At 41.3% G+C, this 22,901-nt stretch overlaps 1 protein-coding gene across 2 annotated transcripts in view; it reads left to right on the top strand.

Moving 5' to 3' along the window:
• LOC146704870 (PDZ domain-containing RING finger protein 4) overlaps positions 1–12,232 on the top strand; it is a 115,121-nt gene extending 102,889 nt beyond the window's left edge. For both annotated transcript variants that reach the window (XM_085462319.1, XM_085462320.1), the window contains 5 exons: positions 2,323–2,421; positions 5,126–5,188; positions 7,447–7,548; positions 8,361–8,489; positions 9,284–12,232. In XM_085462319.1, the coding sequence (XP_085318445.1) occupies positions 2,323–2,421; positions 5,126–5,188; positions 7,447–7,548; positions 8,361–8,489; positions 9,284–10,756 (1,866 nt within the window). In that variant the 3' untranslated portion in view covers positions 10,757–12,232. The remainder of the gene's footprint in view (positions 1–2,322; positions 2,422–5,125; positions 5,189–7,446; positions 7,549–8,360; positions 8,490–9,283) is intronic.
• The last annotated feature ends 10,669 nt before the right edge of the window (positions 12,233–22,901 follow it).

Here is a 22,901-nt window from a genome sequence, read left to right on the forward strand (position 1 = left end):
ATTTACTGTCAGCCCTCGTCCCCGTGCTGCAATCTCCTTCCTGAGAGGCAGAGAGCTCGCCTGGAAAATAGAGGAAAAAAAACAAATGAAAAGAGAAGCGAGAGGCAGTGATTGCCGAATGCATTTGATGGTTCAGGAGTCAACCTCCTTTTGCAGAAGCTTCAGAGTGAGTGGGTGTTTTTTTTTTCCAAACAATATATTCTTAAAACAAATAGGTAAAAAAGAACATCTGATAAATAAAATGGGGTCACATCATTAGACACGCACAGATTTGATGCCTCATCCACCATGTAGTAATGGTGCCAATCTATTTTCTCTGATCATTTAGCCGCAGGTTTGCAGCACTATATCTAGCTATTAATTAGTCAGAAGTAAGTTTAAGCTTGTTTTACGGAGCCAGATAGGGGTGATGCATTACCTGCTCACGCTGCTGCTTCGCCTCAGTCGCGGCAATTAATTTGTGTGGTTTATTTTTAGGCAGATGTCTCAGAGACGCTGCTAGTGATTTCCCACAGATATCCCACAATTTCACACATCATATTAGCATGCCAGATATGCACTGTCTCCTTGGCTCCCCATTACCTCCATGACTGCTCCACTGCCTCTGGAGCCGTGCTTCTTTAATAGTATCTCCTCCAACAATAGCATGATATCTCATTAGAAACATTTTTAATTTAACTAATGATTGATTTTTGCAGTTTATTTTGTTCAGGTAATCTACAGGTAAAGTTTCTTGCTTTTGTGTTGTTTACTAACGCATCAGCCGGGATTTTGCGCCGCCGCAGCTTCTGAGGCACTCAATTAAAGATCTAAACTCCCACTCAGATGGAGATGCTGGAAAAAAAAAATCACAAAGCTCAGATGATGCAGATCTCCTTAAGCTCTTTGTCTCTGCATGTGCGAATGTGTGCTCTGTTGAGAATATGTGTAGGTGTAAGCATAAGATGTGCGCAGAGAACTGCTTGTGTGTGTGTGTGTGAGTCTACGGGATTGTGTACCCCAGCAGCAGCAGGTTGCTGGTCCAAAAACACGTCAATGATCTGTCACCGTGTGTGTGACAAGCTGTGTGTGGGAAGAAATGAGTGGCAGTGGGGCAGGAAAAAAATGGGAATTTAGCCTAAAGGTCTGTTTGTGTGTATGTGAGGAAGTGTGTGTGTGTGTGGTCTCAAAAACAGCTTAGTAGGGGTAGCCAGAAGCAGCAGCCATTGGCCTTTCCCCCCCTTTTTTCCCTCATCTCATGCCAACATGGCCAGACCCACCCCCCCTCCCCCAAAGCCACCCATCCACTTCTGGAAAGTCCGCCACATCTGACACGTGTAACCAGCCAACCTGCTCCTTGTCAAAGAGGAAATGACTCTCACGGTTTCTGTCTGAGACCCCTCTGAGCCCCACCAGAATCCTCACCGCCACCTTATTTCTCTCGGCCCCCACCATCCTCCCCTTCACTCAACCACCTCGTTCCTGCTGCTGAGAGTGTTTTGCTGCTCTAATGAAGACCTTGGGAGGAGAGGCCATTTCACACTTGATTCCCTCCAACACCCTTGATATGTTTGAGCATTTGAAGATGGAGTGTAGGCCTGTGCTGCGCCGTGTTTGGCTGCACAGTGGCTAAAAGAAACAGAGTGCAAAGTGGTTTTAAGAGTTTAGAAACTGAAGAAAATAAAAGAAGCTCCACCAAAACGAGGAGCTAAAACGAGGAGGGGAACTTGTGCGATTTTTACTTTTTTCCACTAGTGTTTATTAAAGACGAATAATTCATGTATTCACCAGGGTACCACGCTATAATCCAAGAGCCTCCTGGGAAATTTGCAGACCACTGATTTGTTAGTCAATAGTTTGTTTATCTCTCCCCACAGGACACGGAGGAGTAGTTTAGTACTGTAGCAAGTGTGTATTTCTGATGTCATTAGCATATAGTTTATTTATAGTCTAATATTTTATAACTTAGCAGAGACTTGAAAGAGAAAAACTCAGTCCTCTGACATTTATCAAAGCCCCTCCGATCAAACTCACAGAGCCAAGAATGTCTTTCATGATCAAACACTTTCAATCCTAAAAAACCTCAGAAAAGTTGGAAATCCAGACTCAAAAATCTTATAGTTTTATTTTGCGCTGAACTTAAAGGACCTCATCAGTGGAACAGCCTCTTTGTGTTTGTGTAGCCATTGCCAAGCTCGTGCTTTTACGTTAAGTGTTTAGAATTTACATCATTCAGTTTGTGTTTCTTCCTTTAAAGGTTAGAGTCTGTCTCTTGGACCCTCCAAACCTTTTAGTAAAATCACTCCATCTTCTTGATCTTTTTTTCCGTTCTTTTCCACTTAGGAAGTAGAACTGTGTCGACTCAACAGCCAAGAGAAGCTGGGCCTAACTCTGTGCTACAGGACAGATGAAGAAGAAGATGTGGCCATCTATGTTAGCGAGGTGAGTAGATAACTTGCCCCGCACTTAAATAAAATAAAGACGTTCATACGAGACATCTGCAAACAATTACCTTGAGTGTGAGTACTGTGAATACATAATTTCATACATTAGTCACTAAGCTCAAGGGTTTTGTGACACTGGCATGTACACAATCACACAAAACCCTGAATCAGTACCTGCTCATTTCTGGGCATCAACTACTGCCCTTTTGTTTCACAGATACCCACTAGCTGTCCTTTGGCATGTGTGTCATATACATGTAACCATTTTATAGACTGTAGTAGGAAGGGTCTCGCTTCCACTCGTCACACTGGGATGCTTTTTAAGTACCCTCTGGGATCAAATTTAAATGTGCTGTCAAAGTGTCATTTTTCAGTCATTTTTAAACAAAGGCAGTTTCCTCACCCCAATCGTGAAGTTTTCGATGTCTCAAGCTAAGCAGCAGGGGAAGGGAAAACGGAGCTCAGGACACAAAGCTCTAAAACAAGTCACGAACTGCAGTCTCCTGCCTGATAGACCTGCCATGTATTCCACAGCCACCCCTCTAACCTGCGTGCTCTATCAGTCTTTCAAACCGGCCTGCTAACCCTCTGTGTCCAAAACGGTTACAGATGGTGTGTCGAGGCACCAACGCTAGCAAAATCAGACAGAATATGAGATGCAGCAATCCAAATTTGTCCTGTTTCAACACAATCATAACTTAGTGTTTAACTTAACAATCTGCATTCCTCAGTGTGAAGAAGAGACTGGAGATCTTTCTTTTATGTGGTGACATCTGTAAACACAAACATAAAAAATTATCATTTCGAGCTGATGACACAGGTGACGATGACATTAACCAAGGTGACGACAGCTCGTTTGGATGCCGTGAGTGCGATAAAGGCTGCACAAATCTAGACTGAGAGAGAGAAGCTGACAGGGAACAGCATTGTAGTCATTGGACCTTTTCAGTCATGCCAAGTAAAAACTCTACTGGCCCTTGTGTTGTGTTAGTTCATGTAGTCAATACAGCACAGCAGACGGATGAGAGTAAGGATCCAAAATCTGTAATGAATGAGACACTATGTATCCTGTATCTTCTTCCTGACAGCCATTTTTAATCCAGCAACCAGATTTAGGGCTGCTAACCATTTGAAAGATGATATTTCTAGCATACTCCAGTATATACATATTCTAACACTTAAATATTAAGTATCTTCCCTCATCAGTACTTTGATGAAATGTCTAATGAAAAATCTCACACAAAATTTAATATTCATCTTCAATGTAAGAAACAACAATTTCTTTATTTGGTGACGTTTTAAAATTGAATTCTTTTTATCAAATCTGACATTACTGAACAGTTTAGCATTGATCTGTGTGTGCGTGATCATACTGTCAGTTCACCAGAAACAAAATGAATGCCAAGACAGCAAACAACAACAAAAAAGAGGAAGAAGAAAAAAAACACAGAAGTGCTTTCAGGTCTTGTCTTTGTTGTTCATCCAGTCTCAGTGCAGCTGACAACAAGCAGGCACTGGCATACATGTAAAGAGAGAGACTATTTTTCTCCCACTTGTTGGAAGCATAGAAAATGCCATTCTCCGCTCTCCTCAACTTTCAAATTCGTTTGAAGTCGACTTGGACCATGCAAGGTGTTCTCTTTGAGAGCTGAGTAGAATATAAATCACTGTGGTCACTGGCTCCTGGCAGCATCTTTAAGTGTTTACTCTATAAAAAGTAGGGCTAAGAGGAGTGCACTGCATTTACATGAGATGTCTGAATGTCACTGTATGCTGGCTGCACTGGGAGTTGAGTGGGGGAAGAATACAAGGTTATTTTAAAACAAGTAGAATTTTCCAAATTTAGATTGTTGAATGGCCATTTTCCATTTTACTGTCTCATAGCACAGTGGGTGAATACATGTGGCTGATTCTCTAGACTTTTCAGTTCACCTGCTGTTTCTTTACTGCTCTGCCAGAGCCTCTTGCCCTTTTTCCTCTCACAGTTCAAAAACAGTTAAAAAAGGAAACAAACGTACAAAAAAGAATAAAGCTAAGAGGCAAAGCTAAGAAACTCATTCCGTAAACAGCGGTTTTGCCACTAACAATGTCATCTTCAACACGTAAACGGTTGTAAGTTATTCACGATCTGAAGTTCTCTCCTTGACTGCTGAGAAATTACCTTCAATTTCCTCTTTTTCCTCCAGCCCTTCACTAATTCCTGCCTGGGGACTTCTGTCCCAGTCTAATGAGCGGCCCTCTGTGTAGGAGTGAACTATCATGAAGATGGAGTGCTTGAACACCTCCTTGTCTGCCGAGATCTTATCTGATAGGAAAAAGTGAAACGAATGGCCCCAGATGCCGATTGATTGGTCAATGAAAGAGTGCTCTGCCCTCTTGTTGACTAGCATTAGTTACATGAGGAGCAGGTGCACGATGTACTGGAGTTGAGTTACGGGCTGGAGATGCTATATGCAGAGACTTGTTTTTTATCAAGTTGTCAAAAAAATAATAACTGAGGCAGGTGCAATCGATGTCTTGGATGATAAAGGTGATGATTTAGCTTCTTCCTCAGGCTTTCAGGAAACAATAAAAGGAACACATCAAATGGTCGGGAATGGTCTGGACAGCTATCACACAATACTTCCAGCCACATCTAGACTCTCTCGAATGAAGATTGAAAGTGTTTCATGTATAATTTTGTGCCTTCTCCACCTTCACAGATAAGTCCAAACAGCATCGCTGCCAGAGATGGACGAATCCGGGAGGGGGATCGCATTTTACAGGTGCAGTAAAGCACTCGCTGGTCACCTCCACACTGGCTTTTATTAGGTTCAAAATAAAATTCTTCTTCTATTTTGTCACACTCAACCACTGTCTCCCAGCAAGAGAGCCCATTCATTTTTAATGGCAGCACATTAAAGGGGGAACTTGCACCCGCTGTGACTGTTAAAGAGGGAGAAATGTCCCCCTGGCTGTTTTAGTTACCGACTCAGCACCAGCAGGGTTTTTTAAGAGTTCTGGTTGGGAGTGACACTGTGCTGCTGCCTCCTGTGGGATAGCTGAGAGGCAGTAACTGCTATTAGCCCCTAGCTAGATATCCAGGCTTGAGATTTGGAATGGCTACTGACAAGGACCGACGTTTGTTAGAGCTCTGGGTTGGATCGTGTTGTTTCTGTGGGATAGGTATGCGATTACAGTGTTTGTCACCATAATAGCTTCATAATAGCTTGTTAAGCCAGTGTTAATGGATTCATGGTTGCCATAAAACAAACTGAAAACATCTGAGATACCACCTCCAGAATTTTGGACTTGTATGTTTTACCAATAATCTGTGTCTGTATGGAAGCAATTTTGGGGCTGTCTTCCCTTTATTGTGATGGAACAGATGGAACCCAGGGCTCTGCATTAGCTTTATGGATTAGCTGCTCATCCCAGAGAGTTAAACCTGCACCCTTGTATAAAGACAATTTCATCTTTTTTTTCACTTGTCTGTCTTGAACACCAGGCAAAAAAAACATGCTTCCAACATACAAATTTGCTTCCAAGGAGCCATACTTTTTTAAAGTGGTCTTGAGCAATAGTTCTTTACACTTTCTCAAGATCTTTCAAAGTTTTTCTTTGGACATTGACTGCTTTTTCACTTATTTTCACCCCTGAAATTTCTCTCCTGACATCGCTGGGCATATTATAGCAGCATAAAACAGTAACTGTTGTATCCGCACATAGCAGACAACTTATCAAAGAACCTATTTTAATTTGGATTTTCATCTTTTTGTTCCAATTTCTTTGTTGAATGTATAACTAAATGCACAGTACACAGTAATATTTTTGCAGCAACATGGTCATTCTTACCTGTTAGCCAAAAACTTAGCATATCTCAGCATGGTGGCGTTTCCTTAAATACATTTAAAAATATGGGACAAAAGAAGAAATGAGAGAGCTAAAAATAATGATCTACAGCAGATAAACAGTTTCTGAAAGTCGTGTTCTTTAGAGAAACGGAAAAAATTAATTAAAGACCCGACAAAGGACCTAAGAGATGTGCCGGTTGAGCCAACTACTGTTTGCTAAAGCCTCATCAGAAATGGTCTCAGTGGAAGGGTGGCTGTCAAGAAGCCATTGTTAAAGATGGGAAACAGGGAGAAAAGACTGAGGCTTTACCAAATTACAGAACAAGTAAACTGAAAATCAGTAGCAACCAGTCTTTTGGAATGATGCCAGTGATTCCAAACACGCTGCCAATGCAGTAAAACTATATCTGGACAGAAAAAATACACTGTTGTTCTAGTCGTGAATTTGCCTCTTCAGATCCCCCACCTCAGCATAATTGAGACACTGTGGGATCATCTTAACAAAGAATAAAACAAAAGGCAGTCAACATCCAAAGAAGAGCTTTAAAACTCCTTCAAGATGCCTGGAGAGCCGAAGACTTTATACAGAAATCATAAGACAGCTTGTCTAAGTGAGTGAAAGTTGTACAGACTCTGTTTCTTTTATATATATTTGACCATCTTGGGAGGGAAAGAGAGAGACGGAAATAGTCTGCCTGGCCTATAATAGCTATGTGAAGTGGATCCATGAGTGCTACTGGTCTAATTGTCTCAACAGTACATGTTGTGTGGCTGATTTGAACAAAGGGAAGCGGTGTGCGTAGGTTTGTGAGGCAGACGGGTACTCTGGCACTATTATCCACTAGTGACAGGGCCATTACTCTGCCTGCAAAAAGATGGACGCCACCTGTCAGTGGCCAGTTAATTGTACGGCTAGATGTATGTATGCTGCTTTGGTGGACACAACACCTCCGTCAGCCCACGGCCGGTGTCTCATTCATAATCGCTGCTGGGTCCAGATTTATTACAGAGAGGGTTGACAATTTGCCCAGGAAAAGGGCACTACTGTCCAATGTGTTTCAGTGTGGCATTTTGTTTTTCTTAAGGGCATTTGCATTAGAGCGATGAACCTGTGTGTTCGTGCCTGTGTTGAAATTTTTGCTTGTTTGTGTTTCACCTAATATGGTCTTAATCGTGTTTGTCGTCTTCAGATTAATGGCCAGGATGTACAGGACAGGGAGGAAGCCATGGCTGCACTCTCCAGTGACGAGTGCAGGAACATCATACTGCTGGTTGCCAGACCTGAGATGCAGGTGAGAAATAATCACACATTCAACTCACACTGACTTATTATGCACTGAAGTCAAATAGTAAAAACTAATTTCCTCGACTTGTCTTTGGAAAAGAAAAGAAACTAAGTTTGAAGTGACAAAGACTTACAAAAGAACAACCGTGGAGCTAAGATAACCCAGCTGCTTTTGAACTGTCTGGACATAATCTACAGTTTACATAACCTGTATGGTTTCAAATTCAGGCTTTTACTGTACTGTACTGTGTATTTGCTCAAAGAAGACCTCAGCAGTTTGGTGTAGCCACCAACGCCCTCCCACCACATGTAACCACTCCTACTGCAAGCCACGACTGAGACCTCATCATGTTTTATTTTTATGTAGCGCCACTGTAATTGACTTCCAACGGTAAGCCATAAAAGCTAATGGCATGCTAATGTGGAGTGAGTTCAGGCCCAGGGCCGATGACAAACTAAGTGGAAGGACTCTGCCGCAGTGCAGAGGAACTGGAAGCAATACTAGGCTCTTTAATTAAATGCATTTTAGTAGTAAATCTGAAGTCATCAGATATGGATACCATTTGGTTTGCATCAGATGTACAAACAGATGATGGATGATGTGGATGATACGGCCTAACAGGTTAAAAGTGGTGGCCATCAAGTTACGTGGTTCTGATTCTACGATTAGAGTCCATGTTTAAAAGATGAGGACTGTATATCTGTCAAATGTGAATCATGACGCTTGTTATTACCCAAAAAGGATAACAAAAATGTCACTAAGCCACTAGCCTAAACCCTTTCCTTCACCATATGCTTTCCTTCTTCCTTCACCTATAGCTGGAAGAAGCCTGGCTGGATGATGAACATAGCGAGTTCCTGGAGCAACTGAAGATGGAAATGTTGGAGGAGCAGCAAAGAGAGGAAATGGAATTAGCTGCCTTACAAGAGGAACAGGAGAATGAACAGGTCAGACAGCATCGAGACATATTGACCCTGCCAGTAATGAGCAAGTGAATGAAAAAGCTTATCTCCATGTAAGAAATTCTGAAGCTCTTTGTTTGCACTGTTCAGTATAACGAAGCTTCTAAAACTCAGCAAGGAGAAAAAAAAGGACAGCTCATTGCGACAGATCATTATACACAGCCAATATTATCTTTGATGCCATTTCTATCATAAGACAAACTGTTCATCAACTTTCTTTGCAAAACCGAGTCAAAACAAGCTTCTCCCTGTGAAATGTGAGCGTTAAATTCCGATTATGAATATTTATGGAGGGGGACCGTTGAACCATTTAAATTCCAAACATTAGTAACCGTGATTTAAAATTCTGTTTTGCTGAGAGGATAGCATAGCTCAAAAATCCATATAAATGGGACTTGAAAGACATGGCAGAGAGGAGACAATCCCTGAAGTAACAGAGCTGGTTAACAGAGTTATGCACAACAACATATGTATTCCTTCAGGGGAATGCAGAAGAGGGATGCACTTCTTGAACTCTTAAAAAGTTCTTGTGACTTTTTGTTATTGTTTTTTTTTCCCCTCACTCCATGATTAAATCAGAGAATAAATTCAGAATAAGCATGTTTCTGTATTACCAAACAGAAAGTCTGTACATTTAGGTTTAATTACCTTGCTTTCAAAAAGAGCGTAGCTGTTGCACATTCATGTACAACGCATGTTTATGTTGTACACAGCTGCATATCCCATAGTTGTTATCTATCTAGAAGTAATTCACGCTGATTCTATTCAACTTATTTCAGAGAACAGAGGATGATAAGCCCACTTGTTCCACACTCCCTCATCATAAGGACAATGTACTGAGCATAAAGGACAGGATGGGGAACTCGCAGCATAATGTCATGGCACATATCCAGAAACGTCTGTCCCAGTGCCTGAAAGACAGTCGGGACACGCACTCTACCACCAGCTCCATGCGGCTAGACGACAAAACGGATGAGGATGACGATGAAGCAGAAGGTGATCGCTTCCAGCAGCTCTTGGAACTAAAATGTCAAATACGCAACAGCGGCGAGTACGACCTGTTCTACAGCCGCCGGAGCACTATTGAGTGCAGCATGGGGGAGCAGGCGGGGGTACAGCACGAGCTGCGTATGCTCAATGAGGAACTGCGCAGCATCGAGCTTGAATGTCAGAACATCATGCAGGCCCACAAACTTCGTAAGGGTCAGCAGTCTCCCTCAGTGGGCCATTCTACACCCTCCACCAAAATCCAAAGCTTTCACCGCGGTGAGCCCTCAAAGGGTAAGCTGGCCGACATTAACGAGAGGCTAGAGAAATCGGACAAGGACAGCTCCAGTGCCTACAACACAGCAGAGAGTTCACGCAGCACCCCTCTGGCAATGGACCGCTCCCCGGAGCACTCACTCCAGAGAATGGTTAGTCTTACAAACCAGAGGAACCTCTGCAGCGGCCTCGCTGCTGGTCATTCTCTTAGCCTGAGCCCCATCCCAGCGTGCCGCGCTCCAGTCCTGGGTAAGAGCAGCAGCCCTGACCACAGCAATCCTTCTGAGTCAGACCAAACACCTCAGGCTGAGGAAGAGAGCAGAGGGAAACTAAACCAAAGCGCTTCCCGAAATCCATACTTCTCACCTTCTCACAGTTCCCAGCAGAGGCAGACCAACATCCCAGCTCACGCCCGCCACTACCAGAGCTACATGCAGCTGATACAACAGCGCTCAGCTGTAGAGTACGCTCAGAGCCAGCTCAGTCTACTTAGCGTCTGTAAAGAGCCTCAGAGGCCCATTACAGAGCCCAAGATGGAGTGGAAGGTCAAGATCCGTAGTGACGGTACCCGCTACATCACCAAGAGGCCTGTGAGAGACAAGATCCTGAAGGAGCGAGCCCTAAAGATTAAAGAGGAACGCAGCGGGGGAATGACGACAGATGACGACGCAATGAGTGAAATGAAGATGGGGAGGTACTGGAGTAAAGAGGAAAGAAAGCAGCACCTCGTCAGAGCGAAAGAACAGCGGAAGAGGCGAGAGTTCATGCAGCGCAGTCGGCTGGAGAGCTTGAGGGAGAACCCTCAGAGCAGCAGTGAGGGTCGAAAGGAAGTCAGCATCATAGAGCTCAGCCACAAGAAGATGATGAAGAAACGCAACAAGAAGATCTTGGATAACTGGATGACAATCCAGGAGCTGATGACTCATGGTACCAAGGCCCCAGAGGGAGCTAAGGTACACAATGCCTTCCTTTCAGTCACTACTGTATAAAAAAACAAAACAAACACACACATTCTACCCCATGTGGTACGACATACTTGCCTCGTTAAATGTGGCATTTTTACATGGACAATAGGAATATTTTTCACACTTTGTAACCCAAAAAAAGCATTTTGTAAAGAATTTATCAGCGGCATCATGACATTTTGATGTTTTTCCAAGATTGTTTTTTTCACATCTCTCTGTGGGAAAAAGCATTTTTTCTATGATACAATGACAATACAATTATTTTGTTATTTTACGCGAAACATGTTTATCTTTTCAATTCTATTTTCATATTTATGTTGTAACCACTTAACTCAAGACAGTTCTAAGAGACTTTTTTTTCTTTTATGTAATATGCACACTTACCAATGGAGCATCAGCCGGTCATTTGCTTTTTACTTTTTTAAATAAATACAAACTAACGTATACGTATGCAGTCTTTGTCTCCTATTCAAAGCAAAGGAGACGTGGACATAGTTACTCCTCATTGTCCTGAATTTTAAAGACAATTCCCATGGAAACGAGGAGGTGGGAGGGGGTAAAGATTTGGCGCTGCACGTTGAATTGAATTGTTATCAGCAATTTGCAAAAACATCTTTAAAAAAGTTGGATACCTCATTTTACAGCAAAGCACGTGTTGTTTCTATAACCTCAACAACAAAGCTACAAATTGGGAACAAATCAAAGCTGCTGCACTAACAGTTTAGTGGGGAAATACAGTTTTGGACACAGAATCACATGTCTTAAAACTTTTAAATACTTTTGATTCATTAGTAAAGAGGACATTTAAAAAAAAATGTCCTGATATGCTTTGTTTGTCTGGTTTGGCAGCTTTGGGTAAAATTTTTGTATTCAGTTTTATTTTGTGGGTTTATTTTCTACATGTATGACAACAGATGAACCTTCCCATAGCTTTTACATATCAGTACTTTTTACTCTCCCACATACACCTTAACTCAGCATAGCCTTAACAACCAGACACGAATCAACGGCGATCAAGTTGCCAGTTCTGTGGCGACTTGATTTCAACCGCAAAACTGTCTGTGTATCTTTGCAACAGAGATATTTTGTTCAGACTTATTCATACATTGTATGATTTGAGTTTTTGACAACTGGAAACATTCATATATATTGTATAATAGTTCTGATTCATATTTGCAGTTAGATCAAAGTGGTGTTAGGATGATTGCCACTGAGCAGGACTCAGAACACAGCATTTTAGAACTGGTGAGATAAACGGGTTGCCATTTATCAAAAGTCTTATAGTCCAGTTACGTGTATAGTAAACTCCATCCAAATTAATACTTTTTAAGTGAAGTATTGTAAATTTGAAATTTTTGAAAACCAAGTCCTGTAACGTTTTAAGTCGATGTCTGATGGTCTGAAGTAAAGCGTAGGTGGAACATTTGTAGCCAGGTAAAATGTGTTATAATGGTGATCTTTGCAAAAGAAATGATAATAAATTATTGGGTTTTTATATAACTTTGCACTGGACTGTGTTTTTTTTTTTTTTTTTTTTTTTTTTTTTTTCATTAAGAAAATTTGAATTTAGTTGGTGCCAAAAACTTCCAAAAACAAAAATGCTGGTGAACAACACTGAACCTTAACACACTGCTAACATAATCTTGACATAATACTAATGAATTGTCCAATTTCTGTGTGATAATTGTGCATGGAAGTGTATAAAGAAGAGAGGTGGATGTTGTTGGGAAATGGTGCAAGCAGGAAAAGTGAACTGTGACAGAAAGTACAGCAAGCCCCCCCCCCCCCCAGGGCACGGAGCAGCCTTGTGAAGTGAAACAGAATTACTTGTTCACTCAGCACACATTCACCTTCTATATCTCCTGAAACATGACTCAGTGAATAAGGTAAGTTATTAAACAGAAGGAGATTTCAATTAAAATCTGCTTCCACTTGAATGGCTTTGTGTTCATTAAAATGTGCCAACCACTTAATCATCGCTATGGCCTTGTCATACGCACAGGGAGAGCTACTGGGATACTCTGGTGTCTACATTATCTCAATCTGTCATGTGCTATAGATGAAATTGAAGTGTCATGAATACCATATTGCCCGAATACTGGTTTGTACTTTGTTTTCATTTAACTGAGAACCATTTTAAGAAACTGGTAAAAATATGAGAAGTCTTGTTGATTTTTTTTTTTTTTAAAGTAAACTATTCCATGAGTGAAATACAATTAATTTACACAGAGAGAAGTTCAGAAGGAGTGTCGTCGTGGATCTTGAGAAAGCATGTGAGGATCTGTGGAGAGGAACTGTGGTACTACATGAGGAAGCCAGGAGTTGGAGAGAAGAATGTGAAGGTGGTGCTGGACATGTATGAGGACAGCGACAGTTGGGAGCTGTGTAGTAGAACTGACAGATCAGTTCTAAGTCGGGGTGGATTTACATCAGGGTCTCACCCCCTTCTAGTTTGCATGATGACAGATGACGTCAGGCGGGAGTATCTGTGGACTATAATGCTTGCAGATGACATTGTCTAAGTCAGCGTCCTCCAACCTTTTTTGCGCCACGGACCGGTTTATGCCCGACAATATTTTCACGGACCGGCCTTTAAGGTGTCGCGGATAAATACAACAAAATAAAACTAGTACCGGTACCGAAAAAAAGAAGATTTATTCATAACACACGTGAAAAGACCCAGGAAAACAGAGTTAACGATAAAAACGATAACAAAATAACGCTGAAAACCGATAAAAACCCGGAAAACCATACATTTCACACCTGAGCCTCAACTCTCGCGGCCCGGTACCAAACGACTCACGGACCGGTACCGGTCTGAGGCCCGGGGATTGGGGACCGCTGCTCTAAGGAGCTTGGAAAGAAGACTACGTTGACCTGGATGAAGGAGAACCTTCACAGACATTTTGCAGATGACATTGTTACCTGTAGTGAGAGGAGGGAGCAGGTGGAAGAGAGGTGGAGGTATGCCCTGGAGAAAGGAAGAATGAAAGTCAGGAGAAGCAAGACAAAACACATGTGAGTGAATGAGCAGGAGACAGGTTGTAAAACTGAAGGCAGGCAAGTTCATATACATGGCCAATGCAATGACAGAGAGTGCAGGCAGCATGGAGTTAGTGGAGACACCTGTCAGTGGTGATTTGTGACAGAAAGGGAAGGTGACAAGATGTACTTAACACATTGCTTCAGGCAGACCAACTGTGGTGACCTCTAAAGGGAGCAGGTGAAAGAGGAAGAAGTAGACACTGTCCCAGAATTATGGGAACACCGAAACCACACAACATATTTTTGCAAGCTATTATATAGAGCTTTCTTACTGAAATTATGCAAAGGTTTCATGTCTGAGGCAGCTGGATTGGTCGACTTTCCCAGTGCAGTCCATGTTAGCATCCATCCCAAAATAATGATGGGGATTGTCTGGTGAATTCAAGGCTACATGAGCAACATATGAAAAAAGTGGTAAACTTCTGACTTGACCTTCCCATTTTCCAGAGTACACACGGCTTAGGAAAGCCCCCCTAATGGAATTTACTGAACATACTGTTTTATAATGCCAAGGTGTATCCCATTGGGTGATTTTAGCTTGTACTCTATGGTCAGTGCAGTTTAATTTTTAATATATCGAGTGGCACTTAAAAGCTCTCCATTTATACACCTAGCATACATTAAATTTAACTTGGTGTTGAAAATCAGACTCACTCCATTTTTCCTCGACTCCATTTGCTCTCTTCTCGCTTGTTAATTCTCCCAGCCTGTATAGACCAAGACCATTAAAATGCCAACGGAAAGCCAGAGAAGAAACTGCGTAGGTTGTACCAACCAGTGCCAGAACTAGCCAAGTGCTTGCTAGCTAATTAAGTTCATCCCTGAGCCCCTGAAAGACCCAGTCAGGTGTAATTAAAACTGAGCCTGTGACAGCCATGGCATTTGTCAGAGCCAACCAGCAGTTCAAATACCCATACCAACTGAAATGTCAAGCAGATAGCAGTGGCTCATCTCCTCCTCGACACCCCCTCCCCCACTCACCCACACACACACAAAGTTATTGCCTCTGTTATAAATGTTTGCCGATAACCTTTAGGATTCCCTGAACAGCAAAAACTACAAATTCTCCCTCATTATTCAGCCAGGAAGGCCCATATTTATTGATGTACAGATCCACTTGACACATGATGGTGCTTTGTACTTTACAGTGCTCCCTCTCCCTGATAATCTCAGAGGCAAGAAACAACTGCTAATTGGCTCCGATCACGCATCTCTACATGTCTCTTTGGAAATTGATAGCAACTTTGATCTTTAGTATCATAACTGTTATGCTGTAGGAAGTTGCCCCTGTCACATCAGATGCAGCCGCATGCTTATGGATGCTGTGGATAGACTGCTAAAGTGCTGAGCCAGCTGTTCTAATGCTTAAATGTTTTAATCAAGGCAACAGTGCATCAGCTGCTAGTTCCTTTATAGAGGACAAAATCATTTTGTGTATCAGGATATTCTTAAAAACGACTCTAGGACAGCTCTCCATCTTTTTTTATGTCATAACATAAGATGAAGCATGCTGAACCAGCTGACTGCTCTATGAAACACAGTGGTGCTTTGTGCTAATGTTTATCATGGTCACAGGTTTATGCATGCTAACATATGAAGGCTGCTGGTTTGCACCTATGTTCAAATGCTAGCATCTCCCATCTCTGACATGACTGCTTTTGCACATGATTCCTTAAAATCTAAACAAAAACTTGACAAAACTAATATTTAGAACACCAGTTTATTCAGATCCACATGTGGCAGCTACTGGGTGGTTTTTACAGGCTGAACAGCAGCAGGAATCAAGATCTGCACATTTATTATCTGTAAGAGTAACACATGGCACGATCACAGGGAACCAAACTCTCCAGACCCTAAGAACAAAAGTTTTCCAGCTTTTTTTGTTGTTGTTGTTGTTGCTGTTGTGCCAAAGTACGTATTGGAGTAGTTGCAGTAAGGAAAGCCGGAATTAAAGTTAACAACCAAAAAACAATTTTCAGTAAATATTTCATCCTGTAGTTTAAATATAATTAATATAATCATTAAAGCGTCCCTTGTGAGGAAAAGTGATTTTTTTACACATATTTTTAGGCTGTTTACTCAAATAGGTCATACTAAGTCAAAGTCAAATTTATATAAACAGCACATTTAAAACAACAGCTATTGACCAAGGTGCTGTACATTTAAGATAACCTAAAGAGATAAAAAACATAGGAAGACATGATAAAAATTTAAGAAAAAGAAGCATAAAATGAGAAGATTTGAGAAAGAAATAAGACAAAACAAGTAGTACAAACTCATTCTGAGCCAAAAGCGGGTTTTCCGATGGGTTTTGAAAGTGTCTAATGTTGGGGAGGTCCTGATGTGAAGGGGCAGTTTGTTCCACAATTTAGGAGCAGTCACAGCAAAGGCCTGCTCTCCTCTGTGCTTTAATCTGGACCTCGGGCCAGCGAGGAGCATTCGATCCTCAGTCCTCAGTGATCTTGCAGGAGTGTACCAATTTAAAGATCAGGTATGAGGGTGCTAACCAGTGCAACGCCATAAAAAAAGAATAATAAAATCTTAAAATCAAAAAAGTACACAGGAATATTATAAACAACAGTCCAATACAATAAGAATCAATCTACCTATCTATTATGATACAGCTAACCATCACTCAATCACATGGTAGCAACTCAGGGTCAAGACAACTGTGTGAAGTTCAAGCCAAACATCAGAATGGGAAAGTCTGTCTCCCCCTGTCTCCCGCTGACTCCCAACCAGTTGCGGCAGAGACCCCTATCTGAGCCTGGTTTTGCCAAAGTTTTCTTCCTGTTAAAAGTGAGTTTTTCTTCACACTGTCACAAAGTGCTTGCTCTTTGGGCGTCCTTTGACTGTTGGGGTTTCCTCTGTATTATTGTAGGGTCTTTACTTTACAATATAAAGTGCCTTGAGGTGACTGTTGTTGTGATTTGGTACCATATAAATTGAACTGAACTGAAGTGAATTGAAAGGTGATTTGAGTGGCTTTGACTTTGGCATGGTTGTTGGTTCCAGATGGACTAAACTGAGTATTTCAGACATTGACAGTCTACTGGGATTATCCCAAACAATCAATCAGGTTTACAGAGTCCCAAAAAAGTGAAAATGCTTTGTTGGTGCCACAGGTCAGAGTAGAATGACCAGACTGATTCAAGGTGATAGGAAGGCACCCGTTCATTACCACCCACTCTTCATACTTTGGTAATGGTATGGAGAGGAGCAGCAACTTAAAGTACGGCAGAATCACATCACATTTTATGATGACAGTCCAGAAATCCAAAGAAAGAAAGAAATCTTGTCACTGGATGGGAAACCGGTTGATTTGCCTCTTTGAAATACACCATATTACACTGGTTGTGGATCTGAGTACAGCTTCTATGTTTAGCCATCCTAGCTTTTTACATTCAAAAATCAGCATCAATATAAAAAATAAATAAACAAATAAAAATCCTGGTGCTCATTTGTGACCGTGAAATAAAATTATCTGGGCAATGGAGGAACAACAAACTAACCACCATCCATCAAGTCACGCCACTGCTAAACAGGCCATTAAAAATGTTATAGTTTTATTAATAGAATTATTAGAAAAATCGAATTATCTATTGTGTTACTGTGTCAGCCTTTGCTTCATCACAGCTTTGCGTGCTCAAACTCTCTGCTGGATATGTTTGCATGTCATTACTGGCAGAGATCTTTTATTGCTTCTTAGAAACATTTGGACTCTCTCTCCCTGTGTTCCTACACCCCCAGTTTTATGTGTCATTTGTTGTCTCATTTTCACCCCAGCCAAAAGCATTTGGAGACCTATTAAGCAAAAACCTGTGAATATTTCAGAGCATAATTAGAGCTCTAATTACAATTCATTATTCATAAAACGGGTGAACCAAACTGAAGTAACTGTAACTTCGGTCGTTGCTGTGCTTTTTGGAAGTCGAATTTCCCAGAGGAACCCACCCGAGGGATTAATAAAGTTCTATCTTATCTTATCTTATCTTACATACTGTCGAAGTTTCAGATATGTACTATTTGGAAGTGCAATTAGAACGTGTATAATACTCCCTAAAACATATTGTAATACTCTTTACTGTGGAAAGATATGTGTTACTATGTTATTCATAGACACACATTGCAGATTTCAAGAGCTATTTAATGCCCCAGTCGGTGGAAACGTAACCTCACTTCAACAATCCGCTACCACGGCTGAAATCCTACATGTAAACAAAAATGTAACAATGGTTCAAACGACTTTTAATTCACCCATCATGCTGCACTTGGATCAAAGAAGTACGACACAAATTCACATTTGCTGCTAACTCAGGCCCACATACACACTTCCCATCACAAGTCATATACTAACATTCAGTGAAAGCTCAATTTGGGATCTACCAATAGTTTTTTCTTTGTAACTTTTTTCAGTCTTCACCTCCATTACCATTACCTGGTAGGTCACTTGTCCTGTTTTTTTTCTCCTGCCTCCAAGGTGGAAAAGATTGACATGTGTGGTCAACCATGCGAACTCTATGCTGTACACAAATGTAACACAATCCGGTTGTTCAGTCTGACGTCACTAGCCGTGTCTGGGTCTAAACTCCGCTGCAGGTCCATATATCAAACGATCACTGTGGCATTACTAGGGTTGCCAACCGTCCCTTAAAAAACGGAATCGTCCCGTATTTAGAAACAAAAGTACACGTCCCGTATTGAGCTAATAAGGGACGCACTTTGTCCCGTAATACAGTGAGAATCAAAAGTAGTCTATAAATGTTAATGGAATTAACGCTTTGTTTGAAAACACAATTCCCAGACCCTCTCCTGCTTTGTGACCAATGAGCTGACAGCACACTTATGACAATTCGAGTATGACAATTCAGATTACCGCTTATCTCATTGGTCAAGACAACAGATGACCACAACAAGAAGCATGGCCAACAGGGAAACAAACGCCGACACTGCGGTGCAAGTCTCGGACGACAGTACACCTAAAGCTGGACATACACTGTGCGATTTTTTTTTCAGTCACGTTATTCAGCTCCTGCTCAAACTGCACGATTGACTCGCAGGGGTTAGAAGTTCGTATGTCACGATGCAGGGTCTCACACTATACGGCCCGATGCTCTGATGCGACCTGAGTGCGCACACTGTGCCTCCATAAAATGAAGGTTATAACAGAAAATCTGTCGCTCTCCCTCTCTGTCTTTCACTCACACAGACACGCACACCACCACCATCAACTTTGCTAAATTGCTAATGAAAAACATTGATCAGGCAGCTGTGATTGAGCAGCAATGTAAATCCAACTATTTTCACGGTTGTTGTGGTTGTGATAATTTTGTGATGCCACATCGAAAAGGCTCGGATGAGCTTTCCAAAGTTCTACAAGTTGTGCCTCCATCGCTTGGGTCCAGATCACAGGCTGCACAGCCGTGCTGCTCCATCTTTTTCACCGACGTTTACGTGTTTGCCCGTGATTGATGATCGGGAGCTGGTGCTGAGGTGTTAATCGCTTCTCGTTACCCCACGTATACTACACGATGCACGATGAAGGCCAAAATCGGGCCGATCACCAAATCAGTCGCAAAAATCGGCTCAAAATGGGCCAAAAATCGCACAATGTAAGCCCAGCATTAGAGCAGCGATGTTTGTTCGCTCAGAGAAAGAAAAAAAAGGCTGCAAAAGTACAGGGAGGAATGGGAAAAGGAAAACACCTGGCTGGAAAAGTGCACGATAACACCTATACAGCGCACTGCACTGTGTGCCGGCGCACTTTTTCCATAGGCATGCTTCTAGTGGTGGGCACATGAAGAACATGAGGGGCGTGAAAGCTCGGGGAACCCTTAACCAATTTCTTGTCCACCAGGCCACGGCAGAAGCAGATATGGTATGTAAACATTGGTTTATTTTTTTAAACCCTCTGGTTAAGGTTAATATGGGCATGTGCAGTGAATATCAGCGCTATGTGGCCAGAAGTGTGATAATATAATTTATTTTGTGTAATAAACAACTGCAAGGATAGATGATTACAACAAATAGATCACTAATACATAAAAGTAATACATAGATGAATAATGATGATGAGTTATGATGCATAATCATGGGAACAAGCGGGTTTACAAACAGGAGCAGCTGATTAGCATTAGAAAAGATAAGATAAGATAAGATAACCTTTATTAGTCCCACACGTGGGAAATTTGTTTTGTCACAGCAGGAAGTGGACAGTGCAAAAGTTATGAGGCAAAAATTAGAATACAATAAGAATAAATACAGTACACAACTGTACAGAATAGAATAAAATAAAATACTATATACAGTAGAATAAAATAAATATACAATAAGATAAAAATAGAATACAAATACAAATACTATATACAACTGAGTAAAAATACAACGATGACAGAAAGGATTATTGCACTTAGTATTATTGCATATGTATGGATGTGTGTGCTTGATCAGTTAAAGTCTTTATTATGGAGTCTGACAGCAGTGGGGAGGAAAGACCTGCGAAATCTCTCCGTCCCACACCGTGGGTGCCGCAGTCTCCCACTGAAGGAGCTGCTCAGTGCTGTATAAAAGCTGAAATAATACCTCAACTGAAGCCAATTGTACTAAATGCACTATATGTGCACTGTTACAAGAATATTTTTCGTTCTATTGCTTTCTATTAATTTATATAATTTTAAGTTAAGCAGGACGGAGTTCTTTTAAAAAAAGATTTACTTATATTCTCAAAAGTTAAGCATGACAGGCTTCTGTTTAAGAAAGAGACCTGTTTTATTGTGTTAATGTTGTCATTTTGAGCTAAAAATAAATGGCTAAATGATCATTTGTTTCCCATATGGTCATATCACAAAGAATATGCATCTGCTTAAATCAAATTCAAGTCAAATGCTTAAAAAATAATTTCACACACAAAAAAAAGAGCTACCACACTGGGAAGGGTGAAGACAACTGGGTTGCCCGGCCCTGGCCACGAGGTGTCCCTTATTTATTTTTCAGGGAGTTGGCAACCCTAGGCATTACTGAGAGTTGAAAAACTGTCTAAAGTCTTTCATCTTTAATAAAATGATCAGCGTTCTGCTCTCCCAGGTGTAACAATTGAGTTTAACATCCAGGCATCCATGAAAACGGAATTTATGACATTTAACGGAGTTAGAAGTTAGCAGGGAGTTAGCTCGCTAGCTTCTATCTAAATACAATATAGCATGTCCTGACTGCGGGGTTTTGGAAACAAATTAAAACGTACAGCTCTGTTATTACTTCCAGCATAAATGAAGACAGAAAACTAAACAGCAGTAACGTTTGTAGGGTTACTGAAGTTGGGCTAGCTGGTATATAATGATGTGCTGCGTGACCGCTAGCGACACAGCTACGTTAGCATAATATAAACAAGCTAACTTTTTTTTCCACTCGATAAAAGTTACCGTGAGTGTTCTCGGTGGTCAGGAACAAATGTAATCGCATGGCAGGATGCTGTAAAAGGACCAAACTTCAGCCAGGAGAACAACTGAGATAATCCATCCACAATACGAGGTTAGTCATTCATATACTGCTGCATGGGCTGGGCTGTAGTTACATCCTAAGGTTTTAAAAACTGAGCTTAAATAAATGATTAGCGGTAATAAAAGCCGGGGGAGGTCAACAGTGATCACTGACTGTTTTAGGAGCTTTTTGAGATCAAATAGAAGAAAATACATAACATTAAACATGTTAACAACACAAAAGCCATATTAAACGCAGACTACTTTAGACCCGGAAGTAGGATTCGTCGCGTCATCACTGAACAACCGGATAGTAACCTTTGTACATTCATTGTCTCTGTGAATCCCATTAACATTCCTTTAAAGTTCCTCTTCCCCTTATTCATGAGCCCCGGGTCAGAGTCCGTATCCAATAGAAATTACTATTATAATTCTCAGTCTGCGATTGCCTCACTCAGGTTTAGAATTAATAAATAATGTCAGCAGTCAGTGCGCAGGATGTGTTTCCAATTTATTACACAATGTAAACACTTATTCCCCCCACCGCCTTTCATGTTATTTAGGTGTCAGCATCACAAGAAAGTAGAGGGTCTTTTTATTAGTTATAGTGAGCTCATCAATTACCATTTCATATTCATATGTAAGACACCATGTAGTCCTGTCATGAAGGAATTTCATAATTTCTCTTGTCTACATATTTATTTAATTGGCTCCTGGTGTGCCTCTTAATGAAATTGCATGTAGAGTGAGACTCTACATGCACTCATATTTCTGTATTTCTGCCACTGTAGGGTTTTTTCTCCTGAGTGCATTCTGAGTAGAGGGACACCTGCTCTGTGAGTAATGAGAATCTTGCCAGGAGGCCTTGTGGGTCAGAGCTCAGCTCTTCACTGCTTCCAGGCTTTCCCACAGGCGAAGCTGGGAATGATCCACGAGTCATTACTCATTGACTTGATCTTTGCACACGCGCAAAGTATAAGCACTGCTTCTTTTTTAACACACTGTGTAAGTCAGCTTGCTTATAGGTGTACCAACTGACTAATCATACATGTCATACACATTTTATGATTTGCTCTTCCGTTGAAATATTTAGTGATTTAGGAAAAATTGTTTAATTATTTCACAGAGGTGATTATTCATAGTTCTTCCCGATTTGTTATTTTGATTAGAAATAAGCTCCATCTTCAGGAAATGCCATTATTGCCCAACATTACCTGCTGCCTTTCCAAATCTGCTAATGATAGCTTTTTGTTTTCTGAGGTAGAAACAGTAATAGCCTCATCTCGTCTGATGCTTTGTTTGGAGACGGCCTGGGAAAATTCCACACACCGAAGCTGAAAGTGCCTTTTCCCAATTAACCACTTAAATCAGCTCTGCAGCTGAAAACCTCCTCTCTGTTTTAGTCATTAATTTGCGCACCTCTCTCCTCTATTATGATGTGCATTAACAGTTCATTCATCATTTTAACGCCTTTGAAGTATAATTTGTAGCTACACAAGAAAAGGCAGATTTCATCTCCTAAAGAACGGCCTGCGTTGCCTTTGAAGTAAGCTGATCAAGGTGTGACGCTGTCCGGAGGACGCTGGTGGCTGGTGAGGATTTAGTGAATTCCCACAAAAAACAAAGATGTAGCTGACTGCACAGCAGAG

The sequence above is a fragment of the Copadichromis virginalis genome, linkage group LG7, assembly GCF_057382275.1.
Source record: "Copadichromis virginalis isolate Kocher_CV1m ecotype Utaka linkage group LG7, C_Virginalis_male_GT1.1, whole genome shotgun sequence".
In the NCBI taxonomy this organism is placed as follows: domain Eukaryota; kingdom Metazoa; phylum Chordata; class Actinopteri; order Cichliformes; family Cichlidae; genus Copadichromis; species Copadichromis virginalis.